Source organism: Esox lucius, chromosome 2 (assembly GCF_011004845.1).
Source record: "Esox lucius isolate fEsoLuc1 chromosome 2, fEsoLuc1.pri, whole genome shotgun sequence".
NCBI lineage: Eukaryota > Metazoa > Chordata > Actinopteri > Esociformes > Esocidae > Esox > Esox lucius.
The window spans coordinates 27,035,523-27,059,210 of NC_047570.1; the positions used below are offsets into that span (position 1 = coordinate 27,035,523).

The window sequence follows — 23,688 nt, forward strand, 5'->3', positions numbered from 1 at the left end:
TATCATTTTGACTAATATATATGTACTCTAAAACAATTATAGGAAAAATAATCCAAAGTCCAAGACTCGATAATCTCTCTTGATTTCAAAGCACAAATTACCCGGAATAATCTAATATAATTTCAGGGATAGAGACGCACGCAATCAAATCAGTCAGATAGCTGCTAGTGGCGTCACTAATCTTCTCCCAATATTTGCTGTTCTCGCTCCTCAAATAATGATTTCTAATGTGCCCATTGGAAAATGTCAGCAAACACTAGAGGATGCATGGTAGTTAGAAACTTAGAAAGAACTTTAACAAATAATATACATTATTTGTAAGTATATTCATTTGATGTAAGGACGTGAGATGCTGTAACCTGATGGTAGGTGGCAGGTGCATGTTTTCATTCTGACTACACCTAATGCACAATCGGCTAATGAAAAATAATTTGACCAGTTAATTCACTACATATTGTCAGTGGAATGCAGAATAGCATTATTACCTAAACACTTAGAATGTCATATATATGTGTTTACTGCCCATAAATAGAATCATTTTCAATGCTTTTGTTTATATTCAATGACATTTTGTCCAAAGTATATCTATTTTCATTCTAAACCACAAGCAAGCTTAAAGACGGTTTTTGTTATTATGAAGTATTATTTCATTTTTAAATAAAATGTATGGCCTAGTAAAATATTCCTTTGAGTTTTAGAGATTTTCTATAGAATGCCATACATGCCTACTCCATTTAGGTGCTGATTCAGAACTATTTGAAACTGAAACGAATATGTTTTTTCTTCAGTGAAATAAGAACACATGAAAATAAAATACACAGCTATTTTTGATTCAACTGTATTTTTCAGGCTATAAACTAGACATCAATAGAATGTTTAATAGCTCAATGCCTGTCACCAAACAAAAGGTTTTTGAAATAGTTAATATAGTCTTTAATACATTTTGGCAATAAGAATATTATTGATGAAATGATTATTTGCCTACATACAGTGTAATTATGAATTTAGGAATATACTGCAGTCCATGCTTAATTCAATGTTGTAAGTATTGATTAGAAATATATATATATATATATATATATATAGAAATACTGCGACTACAAGTCTTTGTCTTCGTTTTTGCCTACCTGGTTTGGGAATTCTAATAATGTTATTATAAGTGTTAATAACGCGTCTGTATAGTGTTATGTCACAGTTCGTAGAGCTAAGAGTATCGATCCATACGCCTCTGTCTACACTATCAACCACATATGAAATAATCGCTAATAATGTTATGCCGCACTTAGCAACAGCTACCGTTAAAAAAAAATGAATATTGGAAAAAAGGCCATGATTCCCGTCTACTACCAAAGAGTATGTAGCTTATAAATATCTGTTGGCCTAACCTTTGCCCTGTAATAAACATCGGCTATTCGTACATAAAAATGCGTAGGCCTAAACATTTACAGAAGGGCAGGTGCATATGCTTACTTTGTCCATAAAATTATTTTCCAACTCAGATTTAACACCTATTGCCGATTGTATGGAGACTGTGAATAGGGTTGTGAAAGAGGCTCAGAGTGAACAGAATCCAAGCAGTCTGTGGATAATTAATAATTAATACAAGCAGACTCCAGTGTGCAGCCTACCCACCGACCCTAGGTTTAGAGGTGTTTCCACTTTGGTTAAATGCAGCGGCTTGTTTAGCCTTTACCTGGCTGACTTTGAGGCCTTTGACTATAAAACAATGTAGGCTTGGGACCCGAGTATAAAGCATTGGGATGATTGATTGCATACAAGGCTACGAGAAAGGCTATTGTCGAGGTGTAAATAAATCTGTGCTTATAGCTCTATCCTTTCAATAAATTACAATAATGCCTTCAAAGCAGTTGTCGTTTAATCAGTTAAATGCTATCGTCAGGGTGAAATGTTGTAAAATGTTACGGGTTTTGGCATTTGAATATCTTATTTGATACATGTTTTAATCTAAGTGTTTATTCTAATATTTTCGGTCTTTCTTTCCATTCATGAAATATTTGATAATAACCTCACAGACCATTCTCTACAGGCACTGCAGCTTCTATGGGTGAATAGGCCTCAACACAAAGACCCACACGCACACGTAGACTATAGCCTATATCGCCCTTCTGCCAGGAGGCACGAGCTGGAATGAAAAATATCGATCAGTATGAGAATTTGTGCAGATGCGGATGCTGAAACGTGATTCTTTATTTTCTTGTTTTACATTAATATTTTACTGTCTAATCTGTTGACTCCGAAGATTTGCTTATTTGAAATGTGTAATAACGGACTTCTGGATGTTATATAGATGATTGTAATAAAAAGGTATTAAAAAAATAAATGTAGCCTACTAATTGTATTTTTCGGTTATAGGCCTATATATTTCAGTAGGCCTAGGCTAGAAGTAATTTCAATTTTCAATACGCTTACCTTTATGCCCTTATTAGGTCCGTAGCCTACCGTTGGAAAACACCTCGTTGGTTATTAATTGTCTTTGTTTCTGGGCACACGTCAAGTCCCCACACGCCACTGACATTGACTTCCTATTAAAGACCATTTAACTTTTCCGTTTCTCTTCTTTAACTCGCTCAACCGAACGGTGCCCTATTGTTCTTGACCCTGGCTGGCAGATGCCGCAGTGTGTGTGCGTGTCTGTGTGACTCGGATATCACGTTAGTTTGTGCGGGTGTTTGTGCGTGCGCGTGTGTGTGTCCTAACAGGGAAAAGTCTGTAAAGTTAATCTGCCCGAACAGCTGTTAACATTAGGAGTCTTGAAGCGTCACCTTTGACATGCGGCTCATTCAGTAGGGGGGTCCGGTCTGGCCACTGGCCACAGCAAGCTGTCGCCTGACCGGGTGAAAAGGACGCCTCGACCGGGCAACAACTACCCCCACCCCCTTCTTTTGATCATCTATTGTGTAGCCATAATTTAGGCAAGAATAGTTTTCACATTTTATATTGCAATTTTAATGATGTAGCCAGTCATTCACATTGTGTGAAATAATAGTATTTAAAATTAAATAAAAAATGTAATGCGGTTTGTTATTAATCAGTTTCTCAATTGTACACAATTATGCAATCTTACATGAATTACACCTGTGATGAAGTTCATCCACAAACACCAATGGACACGTACGCGTTTGGCACGCGTGGAAACACTTGCCTACACACACCCACTCCCGTAAACTCCCATCAATGTCCAACCGCTAGGTTGGTTCGTTAATCTTAATGGTTTAACAATAGAAACATCTGTTCATCTTTTTCTTTCTGAAGACAGAGAAGTACAACTTAATTTGTTCCTTCAAACCGACATTTGGAATAGTTTTTCATTCGGGATTGAAATGTAACGATTGCTACAGTGATCCACAGTTATGGCATTTGGTAGACATAGAGATTTTATTTTCGATAGAGATCGATAAACAGCATTATTTCCTTTGGTTCGGAATGATACATCAGGGAAAGTACATGACACTACAAGACACGTGTGGGATTATAAGGTTTTGAATATTGCACGTATGCCTTAACACGCACAAACATCAGGCCAAACATGCATATGCTACAAACACTTAATTGAGGCCGAGAATGAACCCGGAAGTTCATTTTCATTTGTTCTGCATGACTTCTTAAGGAAGCTCCTCAATAGCGTCCGATAAAGAGTTTTATTTGCGTTGGACACCCCCCCCCCCCTCCACGCCACCTCACCCCACACACATACACACACACACGCATATTCATACAAACATACACCAAAAAAAGACACTGAACAACACACATTTGCACTTGACATAATATATCCAGGCAGCGCATAATGCGTAAGATATATCCAAATATATTTGTTGACACTGTGTTGTGATTGTTTTACGTAGGCTACTGCATGCTGGTGGGCTGTGTTTGTGTGTGCGTGTATGTGTGTGTGTGTGTGCAAAAGATAGAAAGAGCAACGAGGGGGAGGGGTAATAAGCAGCCTTAGCTTAATAATATATCTTGTAACTTCCTTAATAACTGACGTCAGAGCCTCATGTAGCCTGTCTGTGTGTGTTGTGTGTGTCTGTGATGGGAGGGATGTAGTGTTGCCAGTGCGCATGTGTGTATATTGGGGCTCTGCAGCGGTGATACCGTGGTGTGGAGAAACCGAGCACCACGAGTCGAGCCACGGAGAGAGAGATGGCGTGGGTCCCGAACGGAGCGCTAGGACAGGCGGGGGGGCACGCGACACAGCCGAGAGGAAGCAGAAACTAAATTGAAATACCATTAAAAAGAGTCAAAAGGGAAATACGAATATATAAAAACTGGAAAGAAAATCATCAACAAAGACAAGAACAATATCATCGATAAAAAGGATATCAAAAACACCAAGCAACCAGGTTCCAAGCGACAAACCACAAGATCAAATCAGCGAAACGACAGGCAACTTTTCTTCCGTCGGGACTCAACTGTTCGGTGGAAAATCCATCCCTCTCCCTGGTCACATAGATGGTCGCCAAGCATCATGAACGCGCAACTGTCAATGGAGAGCCTCGGCGACCTCAGCCATGAGTCTGTGGCCGGTCCTGGAGAGCTGCTTGGCGGCCACAGCCCTCACCCCCGCCCAGGGGGACCCCGAGGGCTGGTGCACCGCTCCATAGGCATGACGAGCCTGCTGGAAGGAGGGGAATACCACTCCCACCACGGACACAACACTGGACACCCCGGTCATCACCTGCACCCTGCCATGAGCATGTGCGAGACTCCCCCTGGAATGAGCGCGAGCACCTACACAACTCTCACCCCTCTCCAGCCCCCCCTGCCCCCTATCTCCACTGTGGCAGACAAGTTCCCTCATCATCACCACCATCATCATCACCCTCATCCTCACCACCATCCACATCATCATCAGCGACTACCTGGTAATGTCACCGGCAGCTTTACGTTAATGAGGGATGAGAGGGGCCTCGCGCCCATCAACAACCTTTACTCCCCCTACCACCACAAAGATGCCCCAGGGATGGGACAGAGCCTCTCTCCGCTGTCTGGCTCTGGCCTGGCCGGGCTACACAGCTCCCAGGCCGGCCTGCCCCCCTACGCCCACCCTGGGGTCTCAGCCTCCATGCCGGGGGAGAAGATGCAACTGACACCCGGTGGGTTCGAGGCTCATCACCCCACTATGCTGGCCAGACACGCAGATCAACACCTGACCTCTTCCGGGAACATGCTCCACATCAATGGCCTCCACCACCACCACCACCCCCATGCACACCTCGGAGCCTCAGGGCACAGCTTAGGTCACGGGAACCCCAGAGACAACAACAGCCACAGCCAGAACTCAGTGCCCGGAGTTCAAATCCAGGGTGGAGGTGCTGGTACCGGTGGTAGTTCGGCGGGTCAAATGGAAGAAGTAAACACAAAAGAAGTAGCGCAGAGAATCACCACTGAGCTGAAACGTTACTCCATTCCCCAGGCTATCTTTGCCCAGAGGGTGCTGTGTCGGTCCCAGGGAACCCTGTCAGACCTGCTTCGAAATCCCAAGCCCTGGTCTAAACTCAAGTCCGGCCGGGAGACGTTCCGTCGTATGTGGAAGTGGCTACAGGAGCCTGAGTTCACACGCATGAGCGCACTCAGGCTCGCAGGTGAGCGAACCCTCGGTAATACCCACTTCCTATTTATGTATCTTCTTTTCTTGTCTCTTTATATATATAGCTATTTAGTATGCATTTCGATGTATTTGTTCTCATCATTGGAACAGAATTGTTTATCTTCGGCTGACTTCAATCTGACAGTGGATTAGCCTAGCCAGTGGTGTCAGAGAACGGAAACCTCCCTCTAGAATTCCCTCCAGCTTAATTAAACATAATAGTCTTTGTTGTCTTCCTCCTTCGGCTTTTTACATTCTACATGACCAAGTCTCTATTCAGGTTTCGTGTAAGATCTTTCTACTGTTTGTGCACGCGCGCGAGCGTGAACATTTTACCGGTCCTCACTAATATAAATCGTTTTTTAGGCTTGATTCGAGTTAGGGTTACAACTGGGTTCTATGGGTTAGAGTTAAAGTTAGGATTAAAAAAAAAAGCATATTAATTGATCCCCCCCAAAAATCCTCACGAGTATAGTAAAACAAGCGTCTATGTGTGTGTGTATGTGTGTTGGTTATGATCAGAGATCATAACACATAAGTTTGATCACCTAGTTGTTGATTATAAACAGCATCTTGCATGTCATCTATGTAAACCTACACAGAATCAAGCACATTAAATATTTTAATATCATGAAAATGTATCTTTGTCTTATAGATATTAAGTGGTGTGTTTGGATACTTCTTCGGATGACTGTAACATCTTCGGATGACTGAATACAAAAAATAGTAAACATAGAATATAATTTAAAAAATGTATGACCATTGTTATAAATATTGAGGAACACGTATCCTGCCGTCCCACAGAGCAATGGGCGTCCTTCGACCTTGAAATTGAATTTAAATCTAATTAATTTCAACAGTTGAAAATGCGTATGGAAATTGCTATATAGAAGGATGTTTAACTGATACTTTCTCGTGGAATATGTCCATTATTTGAGATCGGTGTACATTTTTTTTAAATTTTTTATATTGTTGTAAGAGAACTATTTTTTCCAAAATGCACAGCGGAGTCACACTCAGTGGATGGTAGTGTAACATGCTATGCAGGTTGTTTGCTTGCTGTGGAAAGCAGACGTGCTATGGACAAGGATACAAACGTTTTTCAAATTTCAAAGTGCTAAGTTGTGTTATTGGTAAGTACACTGATTAATGAATTAGTCAATTTACTATTTTCAACATTATTTAAGCAACTAGCCATGCACTTCACGTTCATCTATAGCTAGCTGGCTGCTCATTTGACATGCAAGCTAGCAAAGTTAGCATAATTTGTCAGGCTAGGTACCTAATGTTGCTATGCTAGTCCATATGAATGCAGTATTAACACCAATGTGTGGTAGTTACATTAGCTAAACAACTTTCACATGTACATTAATGCAGCAGTTACCTACAAAGAGGTTGTCTTGGTTATTTACATTTCAGATCCATTTCTGATTAATTGCAAGTAAAGTATTTGTATTGTATATGTATTTGTTAACATACTGTAAGTATTGTATTTATTATCATACTGGTCAAACTCTGCAGTTAAGGTGTAATTTTTGGCATAATTGTAAAAATCTCAAAGTTAATATTTGCTCTCCGGAAATAATTGTTCTTTTTTTGGATCCTTGATACAAATGGCACCATTTTTTGGGAATGTTTTGATATAGAACCCAAAGGACATGCCTTTCCCCAACCACAAAAAGCTCCAGAAGAAACGTGTGGGTAAGTAATCAGAGGGTATAATAAATTGTCCTATAAGGGATATTTATTGCCTTGTATCCTAATTTATCAATGATTATGGTTACTGTAAACAATGAAGGGACCAACCAAATGACACAGTGGTCTAAAGCAATACAGTGTTTCACTAGTAAGACCTCAGTTCACTCCAAGGTTATGCCATAGCCAACTATGGGCAGGAGTTCCAAGGGATGTTGCATGTTAACCCAGTACTTTCCAGGTGGAGCTGGGAGGTACTGTAGTCAACCAAGGTTTCCTTGTATCATCGTGCTTTAATGACTTCGGGCAGGTTGAGTGTGATTATGATCAGCGATGATTTTAGGGTGGCAGGATAGCCTAGTGATTAAGAACCTTGTCCTGTTAATAAAAGGTCACTGGTTCTAAACCCTGAGCAAAGTGAAAAATCTATCTTCTGTCCCTGAAGTTAACCCAAATTTCACCCAGGTTGTGGCAGTTACAGTTACAAAAAAGTGTCTGTTGGCTCAGGTTGACATCCAGATGAAGTCAACCTGAGTGAGCATTGTGGAAAATTGGCTGTTCAGACATTTGGAAGAGGCATGTGGTGATCTTTGAATCTCCCATTCCTGCTGGGAAATGACACAAGGTTGTAATTATTGGATATTACTTTAACACTGCAACTTCCAGCAGGCTCAAGAGAGACAGAGATAAGGGTGTCTCTCCATAAATGTCTGAACAGCCTTTCTACTGGCTGAATGAATGCAGAGCAAACACTGTGATTGTTATCATTCTGTAATGCAAGAATAAAACATTGATATTATTTTCAGGTTATGTTGCTGGCCAATATTGTTTAAAGGACTGCGAAAATCATTTTTAATTCTAAAATGTTTTCCTAATCAAACCTTACAACCAGTCATTTTACATTGTTTGCTCTCATTCTATTCTCGTTTATATTTTTTTGTTACAGCTGTGACAAAGTGGAATGGCTGAACACCTTAAAAGCCCCAGGGAGAGCCAGGGATGGTGGTTGAACAGACCATTTGAGGGGAAACAGTGGTGACAGATGTTTTTTTCCCCACAACAAACTATAATAATATATTTTGATAATATCAACTATAGCATTTCAGTCAAAATGAAAGATTGCAATAAACTGTTAAATTCTATAAGGAAATAAAAGAATGTGAACTATGCATTTTTTGTCAGCTGTTTATAATTCATTGTGTGTAATCTAAATGCATAAAGTTAATATTTGGAAATTGAAAAGATTCAGTGTTGATTCTGTGTTGATGTCTGGGGCATAGCCTAAATGAAAGTTGGCAAGATTTCATTTGACGTGTTTTAAACAATGGCCTCCAAATTATGTATTTTGAACAGCCTCAAAAGACTCAACTTTCGTTAGTACTTGAAATAGTCAGTGTTGTACATAGACGCATTTTCAGCGTTGAATCGCCGTAAAAATGTTAACTGGGGTGTCTTGCGACACGTTGATTGTGTTTTGTGTGTGTGTTGTCTCAGCGTTAAGGTCGTTAGGAGGCGTGACGCGGGGCAGACTTGCGGTTTGTGATAATTAACTGATTGATAGCTCTCTATTAATTTGTCCCGGAGGACGCAAGTCAATCCGTGCTGATCTGTTGGAGCGGCTGGATTTATACACGTGCGAATGCGGACACCACACAACACTGGGAACCACGATGTCGCCGACATGCGAAAGAATTGCTTTATTTTTTAATCAATACCTGCTGAAGCATATATGCTTTGGCTTGTGGGGCGCTATGCTGCTGAAAGTGTGTGCGCGCGTCTGCGCGTTCATACCATGAACAGTTTCATTTGTTTAACAATGTTATTCTAAAGAGAAGAAATGTTTGTCTTCAGATCTTTTTACGATTTCCTTTTCAGTGTATTCTCTGCAATGCTGATGCGTGCGAAAGAGTCATATTGATAAATTAGACTTAGAACGAATTATCTCTCAAAATTGCGTGAATAGCTTGAGCAAATAAGCAGTAGATTAGTTATTTGCTATTTATCCATTTCTGTCATGTATTGATGCAAATAAATTAAATGAATTTTATACTAGGCATATTGTTAGGACTTAACATATTTTAACTTGAATTAAACTGTAAAGGCCAATGTTGTATTCGCACATGACCAAAATATATTTTAAATTCACACCTACATTTTGGTCCATTACAACTCACAGTGTTAGTAGAATCATACTTTATCCTCCATTGTACAGTTCTTCCCATGATAATAACGCTTCAGATTCTGAAAAATGTGTGTAAACAGGAGACGGAAGCCGGAGCGGGACGGAATCGATCCGTCCTCGGGTGAAGTGTGTGATCGGCCTACTAAGAACTGAAATAGAAGATTGTTATTGAAATGTGCCTTATTATATTTCCCCTGTTACATCATGTATTTCTTGCGGTTTCTCATGTAAGGCCTGTCCGTAGGCTGCTTATAAATTAGCCTATTTCTTAAATAGATTGCTTTACATTTTTGGTGATTTACGCACTCGAAATAAAGTCTGAATCACTCACGTAGGGAACATTTAAAGCTATACGGCCTAGTCTATATGGCTGCTCGTAGCTGGTTGGCTTGAAGCCGAAATGATCATTAGTTAACAACAAAAAATCTACCGTTTAAAATATCCAATATTAGCTAATTAAATAATTTACAAATGTAGAATGTGTGTATTGTAAATAATTATAAACATCACGGTTTATATGCCACATGGCATATAATGTATCTTTAGTATTGATTCTGACTTCTGATCGAGTCGTTCGTTAGACATTCCTTAGGCTTTAATATTTTCCTGTTTGGTAAGTTAGGCTGCTAGAAGAACATTCAGTTATTTACTATACTTGGATTGAGTAGACCTACTTAAAATATGTTGTAACCGTCCTAACTTGATAACACCCCGTTGTTGTATGTAGGCTGAATGAGTGTGTGCAGTCATGCCATTGCTAGGCTACCTCAGTGTGGAGTTATCTGTTAAATGATTGTCAGACGGGCATAGCCGTGTGTGTGACCAGAGTGATAACGACCCTGGGAAAGCTCCCTACTACCTGTCCAACAACCTGTCTGTCTGCTCTGCGCGCTGGCTGCTGTCGTGTCACTATGGCCTTCAGCACGTTGATTTATAGCGCAGCTGATAGGATATAGCTACATACACTCGCGAACACTCGCACGTACACACACACAAACACAAACACATACCGCAGATACAGCTTCACACACGGAGCAGTAGAGCTCTGTTAATGGTTATCTAGACTGGAGACATTCGTACTAGGGGTGTCTCTACCTAGGCTTCTGCTGCTATCACAGAACACACAAATGCATTATTGTTCAATTCAACGCGTGAAATCAATACATAGGTTTCATGAATCAATCAACTGAAACAAAACCTTCTCTATGCAACTCATAGACACAAATATCACACAACGTAGGCGACCTGACGAACAAATCAGTATCTCACTTGTTTGATTATATTCTACATACTGTAGGCTTCATTCTGTCAGATGGTAGTGTAATAGATTATTTTATAACTATTACTTCAATCAGTCAGTACAGTGAAAAAAGCCTAAATTCTCAAGTAGAATTAATGGCGTTTGGGTCGAACCGCTTCAGTTTTTTGCAACGCACTTCTGCCCTCTACTGTTGAAGGGTCGTTATGCAAGAGACACTGTGTTTAAGCACCATGGAGAGCGACCCTTATTTCTGCCTGTCTGTATTATTGTGATACTGTCTGTGTGTGTGTGTGTGTGTGTGTGTGAGTGAAAGATTCAAGTCACAGCATGTGTACATGTGGGATCCAGATTTCCCCACAGAGATCATAAAACCTGACAAAAGGACAAATGTTTTGCTGTGGTAGGGGTTTGGTTTAACACTTTCAATAGGGTTGGAATTCAGATAACATTTAGGTTTACGCATTATTTGTTAGGTGTTAGGACTAAGTGAAGCATAAACATAAAAGTTAGATTGTGAAAGTTAGTCTAAGGGCTTGATAATAGGAAATATGGATTTCGGGTTTAGGTCTCCGGTCCCCACAAGTATAGAAAGACAAAATGTGTGTTATATTCCTTTGCGTATGTGATTGTGTAGTACAGGCTATTGTTCTCATTTTAATGTACCGTGTCGTTATTGTTGTAATACACCTGTTGTTTTAATTAAGTTTGTCGTAACATTTCTTTCTCCCTCACCCTTCGTACTCCTCCATTAGCGTGCAAGCGCAAGGAGCAGGACCTGGGCCATGGACACGCTCACAGCAAAGTTGGTGGAGAACGTGGTGGCAGCAGTGGCGGCGGCAACCACAGCGGCAATGGTGGCCACTCCAAGAAGCCTCGGCTGGTGTTTACAGATGTCCAGAGAAGGACCCTCCATGCCATCTTCAAGGAAAACAAGCGTCCATCGAAGGAGCTTCAAATCACCATCAGCCAGCAGCTTGGCCTGGAACTGGCCACTGTCTCCAATTTCTTCATGAATGCACGGCGACGCAGTCTCGACAAATGGCTGGATGAAAATGGTGGCTCCTCCCACTCCTCTTCCTCTAGTTGCAGCAAAGCCTGAGGAGTAGGGGTGGGTGGGAAACAAGAAACAGTTTGTTGTTTCAACAAAGGAAAAATAAGTTGCCACACTGACTTTTCTGTTACGTCAACTCAGGTAATCAAGTGTTGAGTTGGCTGAATTTTCTATTATTTATGGTATACGGTACGTTTTCAGTTGGTGTGGTGATCTAGTTTTCTATTTTGAAGCAGCCATGAAGTTTTACTGTTGGTGGGGAGGCAGACTGAGACACTGACTCAACCTTGGTGAAAAAGCTTTGAAATGTAGAAATCAAGAGAAAATAGGGAAAAGACCTGCAAGACAGAGGTTTGACCTTATAGCCTGTACTTTAACATTGCTATTTATAGTATCCAAAGAAGAAACCAAAGACTTGTTTTGACTTGCTTTAAAAAATATTTTCTGGCAAACAACTCATCCAATCACTGGTCTCACAGCTTTAATACCTCCCAGCCATTGTCCTTATCTTTGATCTGATTGGTCAGTTTGGGGAGCGCCTCTGGATGGACATTTAAATCAGCCTAACAGTGTTGTGGTTTCATACCAATAGAAGGAGATCCCCTGGGATGGGCCAATCAGCTAAGAGGGGGAATCTTACAGGGGCCACAGAATGTTCAGCAGCCGCTTGGATGGGTCAGTTTCTGCCTGTCAGGATAAACAGATATTTGATTGGTCAGAGTTTTCTTCCTGTCAGGAACTCCTAAAATACCCAGCCACACCAGGTAGAAGCTGCCATAAACTGATCAGGTTTAACTTAACATAACCTTGCCCCCAATCCTATCACATTAGATAATTATTTAATCTTTCTGACCCTGGAACAGTGATTAGGGGCATCTTCTACTTCCTCAACTGGAGGAGTAAACCGGGCTGGGGTAAAATCACCCCAGTGGAGGCTACTAACCCTAACCCCATAACCACTCCGTAGTGCTTTTTTCCTGCACAAGTTGTGAGAGTAAATATTCAAACCAAAGCTTTCTCCACTCCAGGGCAGGTAGTCCCTAGACTGTATGCAGTTATTATACCAAATCACAATATCACAGCAAGAAGTACAACCAAAGAAAATGTCTTATATTTTGATGTTGTAAAGAGTATTTTTTAAGACCCGAGTGTGACTGTTAACCCTGTCCTTTTTTCCATCTCTCTCACCTTACTTCTTCTCATCCTCTCTCCCTCAATCCGTCAAGCCCTACTCAACTCTTGCTTTCCCGCTCTAAGCTCTCATTGTGTGGATGTGGATGGATGCAACGCAGGCAGAAAGCACTACAGTGGCCTGCTGACCCAGTGTATGGGTCAAACTATGTAGGATTGGTCATCTGACTCTGTGTCATCTGACTCTGTGGGCTGGGTTAGCTCTTCTGTACTCCTCCATGTCTGTGGTCCCAGTTCTGTCTTTGGGAGTGGGAGTCAGAGTGGGGTTGGGGTGTCTTTGCCTCTGTCCATGGGTCACTGGAGCTCTGCGGTTAATGAGCATTAAACCAAATGCAGCAAAGCCAAGCAAGAGCTGCTTCCTTATGTCACAAGGAAACAACAAAGAAGAGGATTACAGAAAACGTCAAATGTGTTAAGACCTACAGATATTTTATAGTGTGAACCAAAGATGCTACCTCACTCAATTTCCATTTGTGATTTCTATCACTTTGATGATACCAAAGATAACCAAAGATTTTGTCATTGCACGGCCGACATGAGTGACGTGGATAGAAAGTTTACCAAATGTCCTTACCCTAACCCGTGCCCCAACCTATCCTCTTTTCTCGTCTACTCTCGTCCTCCTCTCGTCCTCCTCTCGTCCTCCTCTCGTCCTCCTCTCGTCCTCCTCTCGTCCTCCTCTCCTCCCCTTGTTCTGCATGGTCTTTCTTCGTCTCTGCTCTTTAATTATAGATCTATATAAACATGATACTATGTTACAAAGAAATGACACTCTAAACATACATTTGAATAACTTCCTAGACAGACATGTTGATGATGTTCTAGACAGTTTTGTTATCAACATTTTAGACCAGGGGTCCGCAACAAGCTATACCACACCACAAGTCATCTGAGGTGTGGTTTAAAAAAGGAAGACAACCGTATGTGTTATACCAAAGTGATTCGTAAAATGACCAAAACATTTAAACAGTTATTGGAGGATGTGTCCGTTTTTTAAAACTGAAATGACCAGGAAATCAACTAGAAATTATCGAAGATAAGCTATGTTTTTTGCACTGTACACAATTTTTTACAATTCTAATTATTTTTCAGCCCTTGTATCATCCAACAAAACTGGCCAGTTGCTGAATCTAGTTGCCTACCCCTGTTCTCGACAGACAGGTTGACAAGTTTCTAGAGTTGAAAGTTGACTGTGTTTTAGAAAGACATGTTGACTGTTTTCTGAAAGGACATGTTGGCAACACTTTCTAGAGATACATGTTGTCAACATTCCAGAAAGACTTGTTAAAACAATTAAAACATTGAAAAGAATTACATTTGGACCATTTTCCAAACTATACATACGTCTGAGAAACTCTCTAAAACTCACAGGACGAGTGCCTTGCTTTTACCAAAGTGTTAAACCGCTGTTGACCTCTCTATGATCTCTCTCACCTTAGACCTTTTACTCCTTTGAATACCTCAGCCTGTATAACCATGCAATGAAAACATACCAAAGGAATTTTCTGTTCTCCACTACTGCTAAAATACCAAAGCTCTTCTTCTTGTCTCCCATGCAAATCCCTGACCCCCCCTACTCACCCACTCCTTCCCCATCTCTCCTTCCATCCTCTCCCCTCCCCTCTGAAGGAAGGCCCAGCACTCTGGCCATGAGTGTGACTGAATACCTCATAGTGAGAACTCTGTGGTTCTGTAGAGTCGACATGGGTCAGGCAGAATTTAGATAGTTCAGCAACTAATGTTGTTATTGTTACTTCAAAAAGCTTTATGGTTATTATTTATTTTATGTTTTTTGGCAAAAGTGCTCTGTTAAGGTTTGTCCAGGACACGTTTCAGGTTTTTTGGATTTGAAACTTGTCTGGATGGAGAGATGACTTGTACTATTTTAATATCAGACGTTGGGTACTTATTCCAATATTATAATAATGGTAGACTATTGTTTTTACAGGGTAAAACCAACAACTGCTGTGATAATGTGTCAATATCCTCTCCTTTTATCTTCTGTGTTGTGATGATTTGATTTTAATTTAATTGCATTTTTGTATTATTGCTTAACCACTGCTTTAATTTATGCCTTTGTAGAAAATCTAGATGTGTATATAGTAGGTTTTTTGAAAGAAAACTAACAAAAGCAAAAAACAAACTGACAGTTTTGTGTTACAGCCTTATAACAGTTCTGCTTAGATCCGATGAAGAAGTCAATTTGTATTCTTCTTCTAATGTATCTCAGCTCCATCCTTTCAAATACGTTCTGAACACTGCCAGAGACCACACCGTTGCCCTGATAAGGGACCGAAACCCGTCTGACACTACACCCTATTTCTTATGTTATGCACTACTACTGGCCAGAAACACATGGTAAATCCAGGGAGGTGATCAGGACCACAATGAACATCAGGAAAATCTGGATTTTAAGGGATATGTCTGTCTCATTTACATACATGTAGGTGGAATTGCATCTCTGCAACTCTTATCCCAGTAGTGCAGTAGTTAATAGGGTGTCATTTCAGTTTGCAGACAGAAGTTCTACAGTTGTTCCATACTTTGTTCAGCAGCAGTGAAACAAGCAGCAGTGTGTAATATGTTTCCTGTTCTTTTTCATTTTTAAAAGGAAATTGTTATTAATTGGTATACATGATTATAATGCACATCCAAAGATTTCATAGACAAACCAAAAAGAGGAGGAAAATAGATAAAATAAACAATGTACGACGTGAAAAAAGGCACTGGCATTTGTGAGGTTAGAAGACGTTGGGTTTTGATTTACCATTTGCAGCACGGGTATAGATGTTAGTAAAGAGCGTAGGCCTGGGGCTTCTGTAGTCAAGGTTACTCAGCCGTGTGGGGAATCTCCTGTTTAAATGTACAATCTAAAGCACTGTTTCAAACCAAACCGGGGCTGCAAGTCCTCTTAGTGTTGCTCAGCCCAGTCCTTTGGTGCCTGCTGCACACTGTAAAGCCAAGCCCAGCTGTACTGTGGCGGCCTGGAAATGCTAATGTGTAAATTTGGTGTAGGACCAACAACCAGTTCACATATAAGGTCTATTCCAACACCATCACTCCTTATTCAACTAAGTCAACTAATCATAAAGCCCGTGACTAGTTTAGTCAGGGGAGTCAGTGTTGGAACACATCACATGTGAAACAGTTGGTCCCTGAGGACTGTTCTGAGTCAACTTTGCTGTGTGATACACAGAGGGAGGTGGGGGGAGTCAGGGGCATGTGGATTAAGTTAGTGGTGGGATGGGTGAGACAGCAGGCCGGCCAGAAGCCCAGGATCACAGGGTTCTTCACTGCATCTCAAATGTTGTCCTATTCCCTATATGTAATGTAGTGCACTATGAAGGGAATAGGGTGTGATATGAGACACAGCCCTTTCATTCCTAATAATAAAGGGTCCCTGCCGTCTAGCTCCACCCACTGTCTGTTGTTTGGTGCAAACTCGTGTAATGACAATGAGCAAAGTCTAATAAATCTGCTAAGAAACTTCTACCAAGGTATCAATGTGTGAGTGTGTCAAGGAGGGACAGCAATTCTCTGGTTTCAGTGTGTGTGTTTGTGCTTAAGTGTGTGCATGTATGTTCAGTGGACTCAGTTGTGAACTTCCCAGTAGGAACAGGCCTTTATATGGTGGATCCTGACAATGGAGCCAGATGTTTTAGCTTTCAGACCTCAAACTTTGTCATTCTCTGTAAGACAAACCATTCTATGGGAATAGTCTAACTACAGACAAGAAGAGACAAGTAGTCAAAGTACATTGTATAAATAAACAGGCTTGTGTGTGTGATCTGTCTGTCCGTTCATCTGACCGTCCATTTGTGTTTGAGCATATCTGTGTGAATCAGGAGGTTTCCCTAATCATGCTGAGTAGCTTGCCCACAAGTCCAATCACTGTACTGCAGCGTCTGAGACAATCAGTTGTTAGGGCAGATCTGAGGTGGTGCCCTATTCTTTAAAAGTAGTGCGTTGAAGGGAATAGGTTGCCAATTTGGATGTGGCCTCATACACAACTACAATATAAGGGGCTCTTCCAGAGATTACTCATATGATAAAGTGGTCTGGAAGGTTTTGATAAACTAAAGAAAAACTAAAACAACTTGCAAAACAATTTCCCTGAGAAAGTTGTTTTGAAGCAGCCAGTGAGAGTATTTCTCTGTCTATCTGTTCTCTGAAACTCTGTGTCCTTCATATCAATCATCACAGTCAGATGCATACAAATACATCCCCAGTGTTCACTAGTACTTGGCTGTGTTCTCAAGACCTAAATGGACCCCCTCTACCTGGTAATTCAGGTCTTAATAAGGAACTTCCCTTGCCTGGTGAACACAGCCAAGTACTTTAACTTCATGTTTTTAGATCTCTGATCACAGTTTCTAGTTGGGTTTCTTTGTATGGTGGGTTAGAAGGGGGTTGGGTTAGGTGACATTCTCCCAGGCTCATAGAGAGGTTCACAGTTCTTGTCCTGTGTCCACAAAGCACCTCAGAGCAGGAGGCCTGATCTAGAATCCTTTTTGCCCTTTAAATCCTAATGAAATGGGGCAACACTGTCCCAGATAAGACCTAAGACTCAGAGACACACTCTCGTTATGGGTCACAGTAGCTTGGTTGGTGTTACAATTTAGGTTCTTTACTCCTGGCTTTGTTACTGCTCTCTCAGTGCTGTGCAAGTTCATCTGCTGTGTTTGCAAAGTAAAAGTAAGAGGAAAAAAATATGAAAATATAAAAGAGAAACAAGCGAATATGTCATCCAGCTTTTGTTTTTCAGTGTTAAAATGTAACATGTTCTGTAGTCACTAAAAAGTAGAAAAAATAAACAGTTGAAATTCCAGCACCTGAATCCAGACTCATCATTAATATTCTCACTGATGGCAAGAACACTTTAGATTTATTTCATATTATTCAGTGTGCTTGAAAGTAAAACACATCTAGATGTTGTTTACTTATAGTTTTTAGGGGTGCTTACAGAGCGACACACTGCTCTAGAAATGTTTACACTGCTCTAGAAAATATCTACATTATAAACAAACAAAACTACTTTTAAATGTGCAAACTGTCTGAAACACATGATTGTGACTACTTTTAGACTGACTGCATTTCAATGATAATAAAAGTTCCATAGACTAACCATAGGTAGATGTTTGCCCTCATCTGCGTGTTACGAACCAATCTTTAGATGTTCACAGTGACACAACTTAGTACCAACAATGTTAATACAAGAGAACTATGTACACTATTTAAACTATGACCATTAACAGAAGCACTATATGCATTATTAGGAAGTATTTATTTACAACCCTGTTTCCCAACATTTTGGGACACTGTGTCAAATTTAAAAACAGAATGCAATGATGTGCAAATCATTTAATGTGCATATCACCCTATATTCAATAGAGAATAGCACAAAGACAACAATTCAAATGTTGCTACTGAGACATTTTATTGTTTCTTCAAAGATATATGCCCTCTTTTAATTTGAGGCTGGCAACACGTTTTCAAGAAGTTGGGAAAGAGGAAACAGAAGAGTGTAACGCTAAAATACTAAACCTGATGGAATATCATACAACTAATTAGGTTATTTGACAACAGGTCAGTAACATGATTGGGTGTTAAAAGATCATTCCAGAGAGGATGGGCCTATCAGAAGTAAAGATGGGGAGGGGTTCACCACTCTGTGAAAGACTGCACAGACAAATACAGCAACAATTTAAGAATAACGCTTCTCAATGTAAAATTACAAAGAATTTGGGGATCTCATCATCTGCGGTACATAATATAATTTAAATATTCAGAGAATCCGCAGAAATCTCTGTACACAAGGGACAAGGCCGAAAACCAATATTGGATGGCCTTGATCTTCAGGCCCTCAGGTGGCACTGCATTAAAAACATACAATTCTGTGATGGAAATCACAGCATGGGATCAGGAGCACTTCTGAAAACCATTGTCTGTGAACACAGTAAGTCGCTGCATCCACAAGTGCAAGTTAAAACTCTACCATGCAAAGAAGAAACCAGATATAAACAAGATCCAGAAATGCCACTGCTTTATCTGGGACTAAGCTCATTTACAATGGACTGAGGCAAAGTGGAAAACTGTCCTGTGGTCTGACAAATCAAAACGTGAAATTATTTTTGGGAATCATGGATGCTGCATCCTACGGAATAAAGAGGAGAGGGACCATCCTGCTTGTTATCAGTGTACAAAAGCCAGCATCCAGGTTGGTATGGAGGTGCATTAGTGCACATGGCATTGGTGACTTGCACATCTGTGAAGGCAGCATTAATGCTGAACAATATATACAGGTTTTGGAGCAACATACAGCTCTGGAAAAAATTAAGAGACTACTCCTAATTTTTCTTAAATCAGCATCTCTACATGCATGGCAGTGATTCCATTCCAGTGCCTGTTAAATTCAAACACAGGCACACCTCATTTTACTTAATGAGGTACTGATTAGGTGATTACCTGAACCAAATCTAATTTAACGAGGAAAGGTATAAAAACCACTGCTGTGGTCATCACTATCCTCTTGCAATAGGACCAGCTGGATGGCAAAAACAGTGCAAGTAGTACCTCAAAGGTAATTTTAATTTAAAAAATATCTATTCAGCATGACAAAAGAGTTGAAAAGGAAAGCTTTGATTGAGGAAAAGAAGGGTTCAATTCTGGCTTTACTGGCAGAGGGAGACAGTGAGCATCAGGTTGCTTCCATCCTGAACATTTTAGGAGGTCAAGCAACAGACATTGGGGACAACAAAGCAACAGACTGGCAGAGGGCAAAAATGAATACCGAGATGACTGTCAACTAATTCAAATGTCACTCAACAACCGTAGGATGATATCAAGTGACCTACCAAAAGAATGGCAAACAGCAGCTGGGTTGAAGTGCACGGTGAAGATTGTTCGAAACAGGCTCTTAAAGGCAGGGCTGAATTTGTCAATGAGTCCTTAATCAATGAGAAGCAAAGAAGAGCCAGGCTGAAGTTTGCAAAAGACCATAAAGATTAGACCGTATAGGAATGAAGTAAGGTCATCTTCTCTGACTTGTACAATTTTCAGCTTTGCCCAACACCTGGTTGTCTAATGGTTAGATGGAGACCTGGAAAGGCCTACAAGCCACAGTGTCTCGCACACACTGTGAAATTTGGTGGAGGATCAGTGATGATCTGGGGATGCCTCAGCAAGGCTGGAATCGGGCAGATTTTTCTATGTGAAGTACACATGAATCAAGCCAAGTACAAGTTTATCCTGGAAGAACACCTGCTTTCTTCTGCTTCTGTTCCCCAACTCTGAGAGTCTGGGTGCTAAACGGGCCTGCCTGCAGTCCAGACTTGTCACCCATTCAAAAGATATTTGGAGCATTATCAAACTTCAGCCATTAATGGATCAATGCAAAACTGAAACACCTGTAAGCAAAAATACGACAAAGGAGAACCCAAACTGTTGAGCAGCTGAAATCCTACATACAAGAACGGGAATACATTTCACTTTCAAAACTACAGCAATTAGTCTCCTCTGTTCCCAAACACAGAGTATTGTTAAAAGAAGAGGGGATGCAACACATGGGTAAACATGCCCCTGTCCCAAATTTTTTGAAACATGTTGCTGGCATCATCAAAATTGCCATGTATTTTTCCAAAAACTATAACATTTCTTAGTTCCAACATTTGATATATTGTCTTTGTACTATTTTCAAATAAATATTGAGATCAATGATTTGCACATCATTGTATTCTGTTTGTATTTGTTTTTTACAGATTGTCTCAACACTCTCAACACTTTTTGGAAACAGGGTTGTAGAAGACAGTGGACACTCTCCTTACATCTTTTTTTTTCTTTTACTAGGAGTGGGAATCATTGGAGACAGGTGATGCAGAGACAGGTATTGAACCCTGGTCTCCTGCAGGGAATTGCATATGTGCATGGAGCCATGGGCAAGGCTAGCACTACCAAACCACTATTGGCTGTCTGAGACTGACCTAACATAGACTGCTTGATTGCTTCTTTCAGAGTATTGCATACATAGACCTCATTTTTAAGGGCAACAAAAGTATTGAGAGAATTGGCTTGATACATTTTTCTTGTTAGTCAAATGTATTCCCTCACATATTTTGTGCCAGCTGGCATAAGAGAGCTGTGGTTTTGTATTTGGAGGCTACCAGTTTTATTTTGTTTTAATATATCAGACATGCATTAATACCCAGCACTTCTACTCTTTCACCTCTAGATGACAGTGTAAGCCAGCCAGCAGAAAAGAGATTATTCTAGATGTTATGATTTTCTACTAAGGTATAATTTTCTTTTTATCAACTTAATCTCAAATAAACCTTATGCACTTAACCTAGATAACCTGTCGAAGAGCATGGTAAAACAAAAGCCTCTAATTTTCCCCATAAACATTTCAATAAATTATTTTGGTTATCGTGTTTGTATTAGAAGTAAAACAAATTCTGTGGTGAACATTTCACTTATAATATGGATTTACTTGTGACCTTTTTAAAGCAAAAGGTAATTCTCTAAATATCATGTTTCTTTGAGGGATTGCTACTGTTTTTAATTAATTCTTCACTGCATAAATGTTTATTTGCACCTATTCAAGGTTTTGAACCACTATAACACAATAACATTGATTAAAAATGACCACAGGACACTTTTGAGTGGTAGTCCAAATTGTTAGTTGCCACAATGTCAGAAGGTCCACCTACCCGACCAATCAGAAAATTGAGTATGATGAAGCCAGAAGGCCAGGTTACTTGGCCAATGAGATGAGGAAGTGTGCTGCCTGCTTGTGATTAGCTGGAAACGACAACCAATCATATGAGGTAGTGGAATGCATGCCACAGATGAGAGACAGAGCTGACTAAAATACTAGTACCCGCCCTTGGTACTAGGCAGTTTAACCAAAACCATCAGTCTGACATAGATGTATGACTTATTGTATGACAAATTGTTGTTCTGAGCACAATGATCTTGTTTGAAGATCAACATTGCAGTTTACATTATAAAGTCTTTCTTTATAACGTGGAAATAGACAAGTCTCTGACCCCCAAAGCACACATGAAACTGGGTTACCATGTGTGTAAACATAATTATGTGTGTAGAAAATCACATTCATTTATGCACTGCAAACATGAAAGTTGGTTAATTACAGTATTGTCTTCAGTTTGTTTTAATCAATCCAAAAAACCCTAATTATTGTTTGAAAACAAAGCAATATTGTTAAAATGTGTATGTTAAAATGACTGGCTGTTTCAACTCCTGAATCATAAGATGGAACCATAAGACACTCGAGAGGTAGGCGAAAAGCAGGGCATTGTTAGTTGTAAAGCCACAATGTCAAAAGGAGCAACTACCCGACCAATCAGACAAGGGAGTGTAATGAAGGAAGTAGGCCTGCGAGGACTTCAGAGGAGGCCTGCATGTTCAGCTAGTGAGAGGCAACTGCAGTGACTTCAAGGTAAGTGCAGTCAATACAACACTACTTAGCACTCCTCTGCTTTTGATGTGACATGAAGGAATAAAAAACTATTTTGAGGCTTCAAAATGCTATTTAGAAGGAAGAAAATAATTATTTTGAGGCTTCAATATACTATTTTGAGGGAACAAAATGTTATTATCTGACATGAATAATACTTCTAAAGGTCAACTGGTCAACAATATTTTTATCTAACAGAGTCAATATGTTACTTCATTCCAAATTAATTTGTTTGATAAGATGAGTAGTCTTAATTGTTTACTGTAATATTTGGTTAATAGTATCGCAAGAATTGGAACAGTCCCCCATTATATTACTCATTAATATAGCCAAAAGTAATATTATTACTTTTGTTACTTTGCAGGCTGGTACCCCAGGCTTGTGGATATTTCACCAGTTGCTTATATAAGTGAAGATCCTGCTCCAGGTTTGTGTGGTCAAAATCCCCAAAATAGTATGTCTCTAAAATAATAAGAGACATCGTTTTTTAGCAGTCTCCAGTCCAAGTATGGCATGATTTCCCTTTACCGATAGCATCATATTCAGCATGGGACATTTATTTTGAAGCCAAAATCGAAAATGCAATTATGGTGGTTTATCCTTCCTTTATGTTGCGTCCCATCTTTTAAAGGTGTTTATAGAACTGATAGTGGATTTAATAGCAAAGGAATGGTGAATGTACAAGTTCAGTTAGGTAAATGAGTGGATAGGTTAAACAATAATCTCAATATATGGGTTGAATTGTTGGCAGAGAATTCTTATTTTATCAAATAAAAAACAGGATGAGAGATTTTACAGTATAGTGTGAATAAAGGAGCAAATTGTGATGTTCACACTGAGGCTGGGACACTATCCTGAATTCTTAATTCAAACTGATAGGGAAGAATGGGACTGGACTTTGTAATAGTTGAATGGTGACAGAAACGTTTGAGCATGTGATTGTATTGTGGATTGTGTAATACTATATTAAAATGAGCATTAGAACAACTCATATAGAAAGGGAGATGTTGTTTATAGGGTCAAATAGGATGGGCCTGATTGACATTTGGTTGGTGTTTTGGGATTGGTGCATTGAGGTGTGAGGGAATTTGGTTGAATGTTTTAGAACTGGTTAGAACCTCATGGTCAGATTTAAAAAATACACTCCATCACAGTAGATGGCGGTGTATGCACCTTAGATCGGTTGCGATACGCCAAGTACAATTTTTAAAGAAGAAGATGC

At 40.0% G+C, this 23,688-nt stretch overlaps 1 protein-coding gene across 3 annotated transcripts; it reads left to right on the forward strand.

Moving 5' to 3' along the window:
- The first annotated feature begins 4,106 nt into the window (after positions 1 to 4,106).
- On the forward strand, positions 4,107 to 17,789 carry onecut1 (one cut homeobox 1). Of its 3 annotated transcripts, XR_828910.2 has the most exons (4): positions 4,107 to 5,621; positions 6,617 to 6,744; positions 7,258 to 7,312; positions 8,253 to 8,475. XR_828910.2 is itself a non-coding variant. In XM_020051618.2 (2 exons), the coding sequence occupies exons 1-2, from the start codon at positions 4,490 to 4,492 to the stop codon at positions 11,846 to 11,848; spliced, it is 1,479 nt and encodes a 492-aa protein (XP_019907177.1). In that variant the 5' UTR covers positions 4,107 to 4,489; the 3' UTR covers positions 11,849 to 17,789. The 3 variants fall into 3 exon arrangements, 2 of the variants coding, with proteins under 2 accessions (XP_019907177.1, XP_019907180.1); XM_020051618.2 differs by lacking the exons at positions 6,617 to 6,744; positions 7,258 to 7,312; positions 8,253 to 8,475 and adding an exon at positions 11,502 to 17,789; XM_020051621.2 differs by lacking the exons at positions 6,617 to 6,744; positions 7,258 to 7,312; positions 8,253 to 8,475 and adding an exon at positions 11,502 to 17,789 and having other exon boundaries at positions 4,107 to 5,606.
- Positions 17,790 to 23,688: the final 5,899 nt, after the last annotated feature.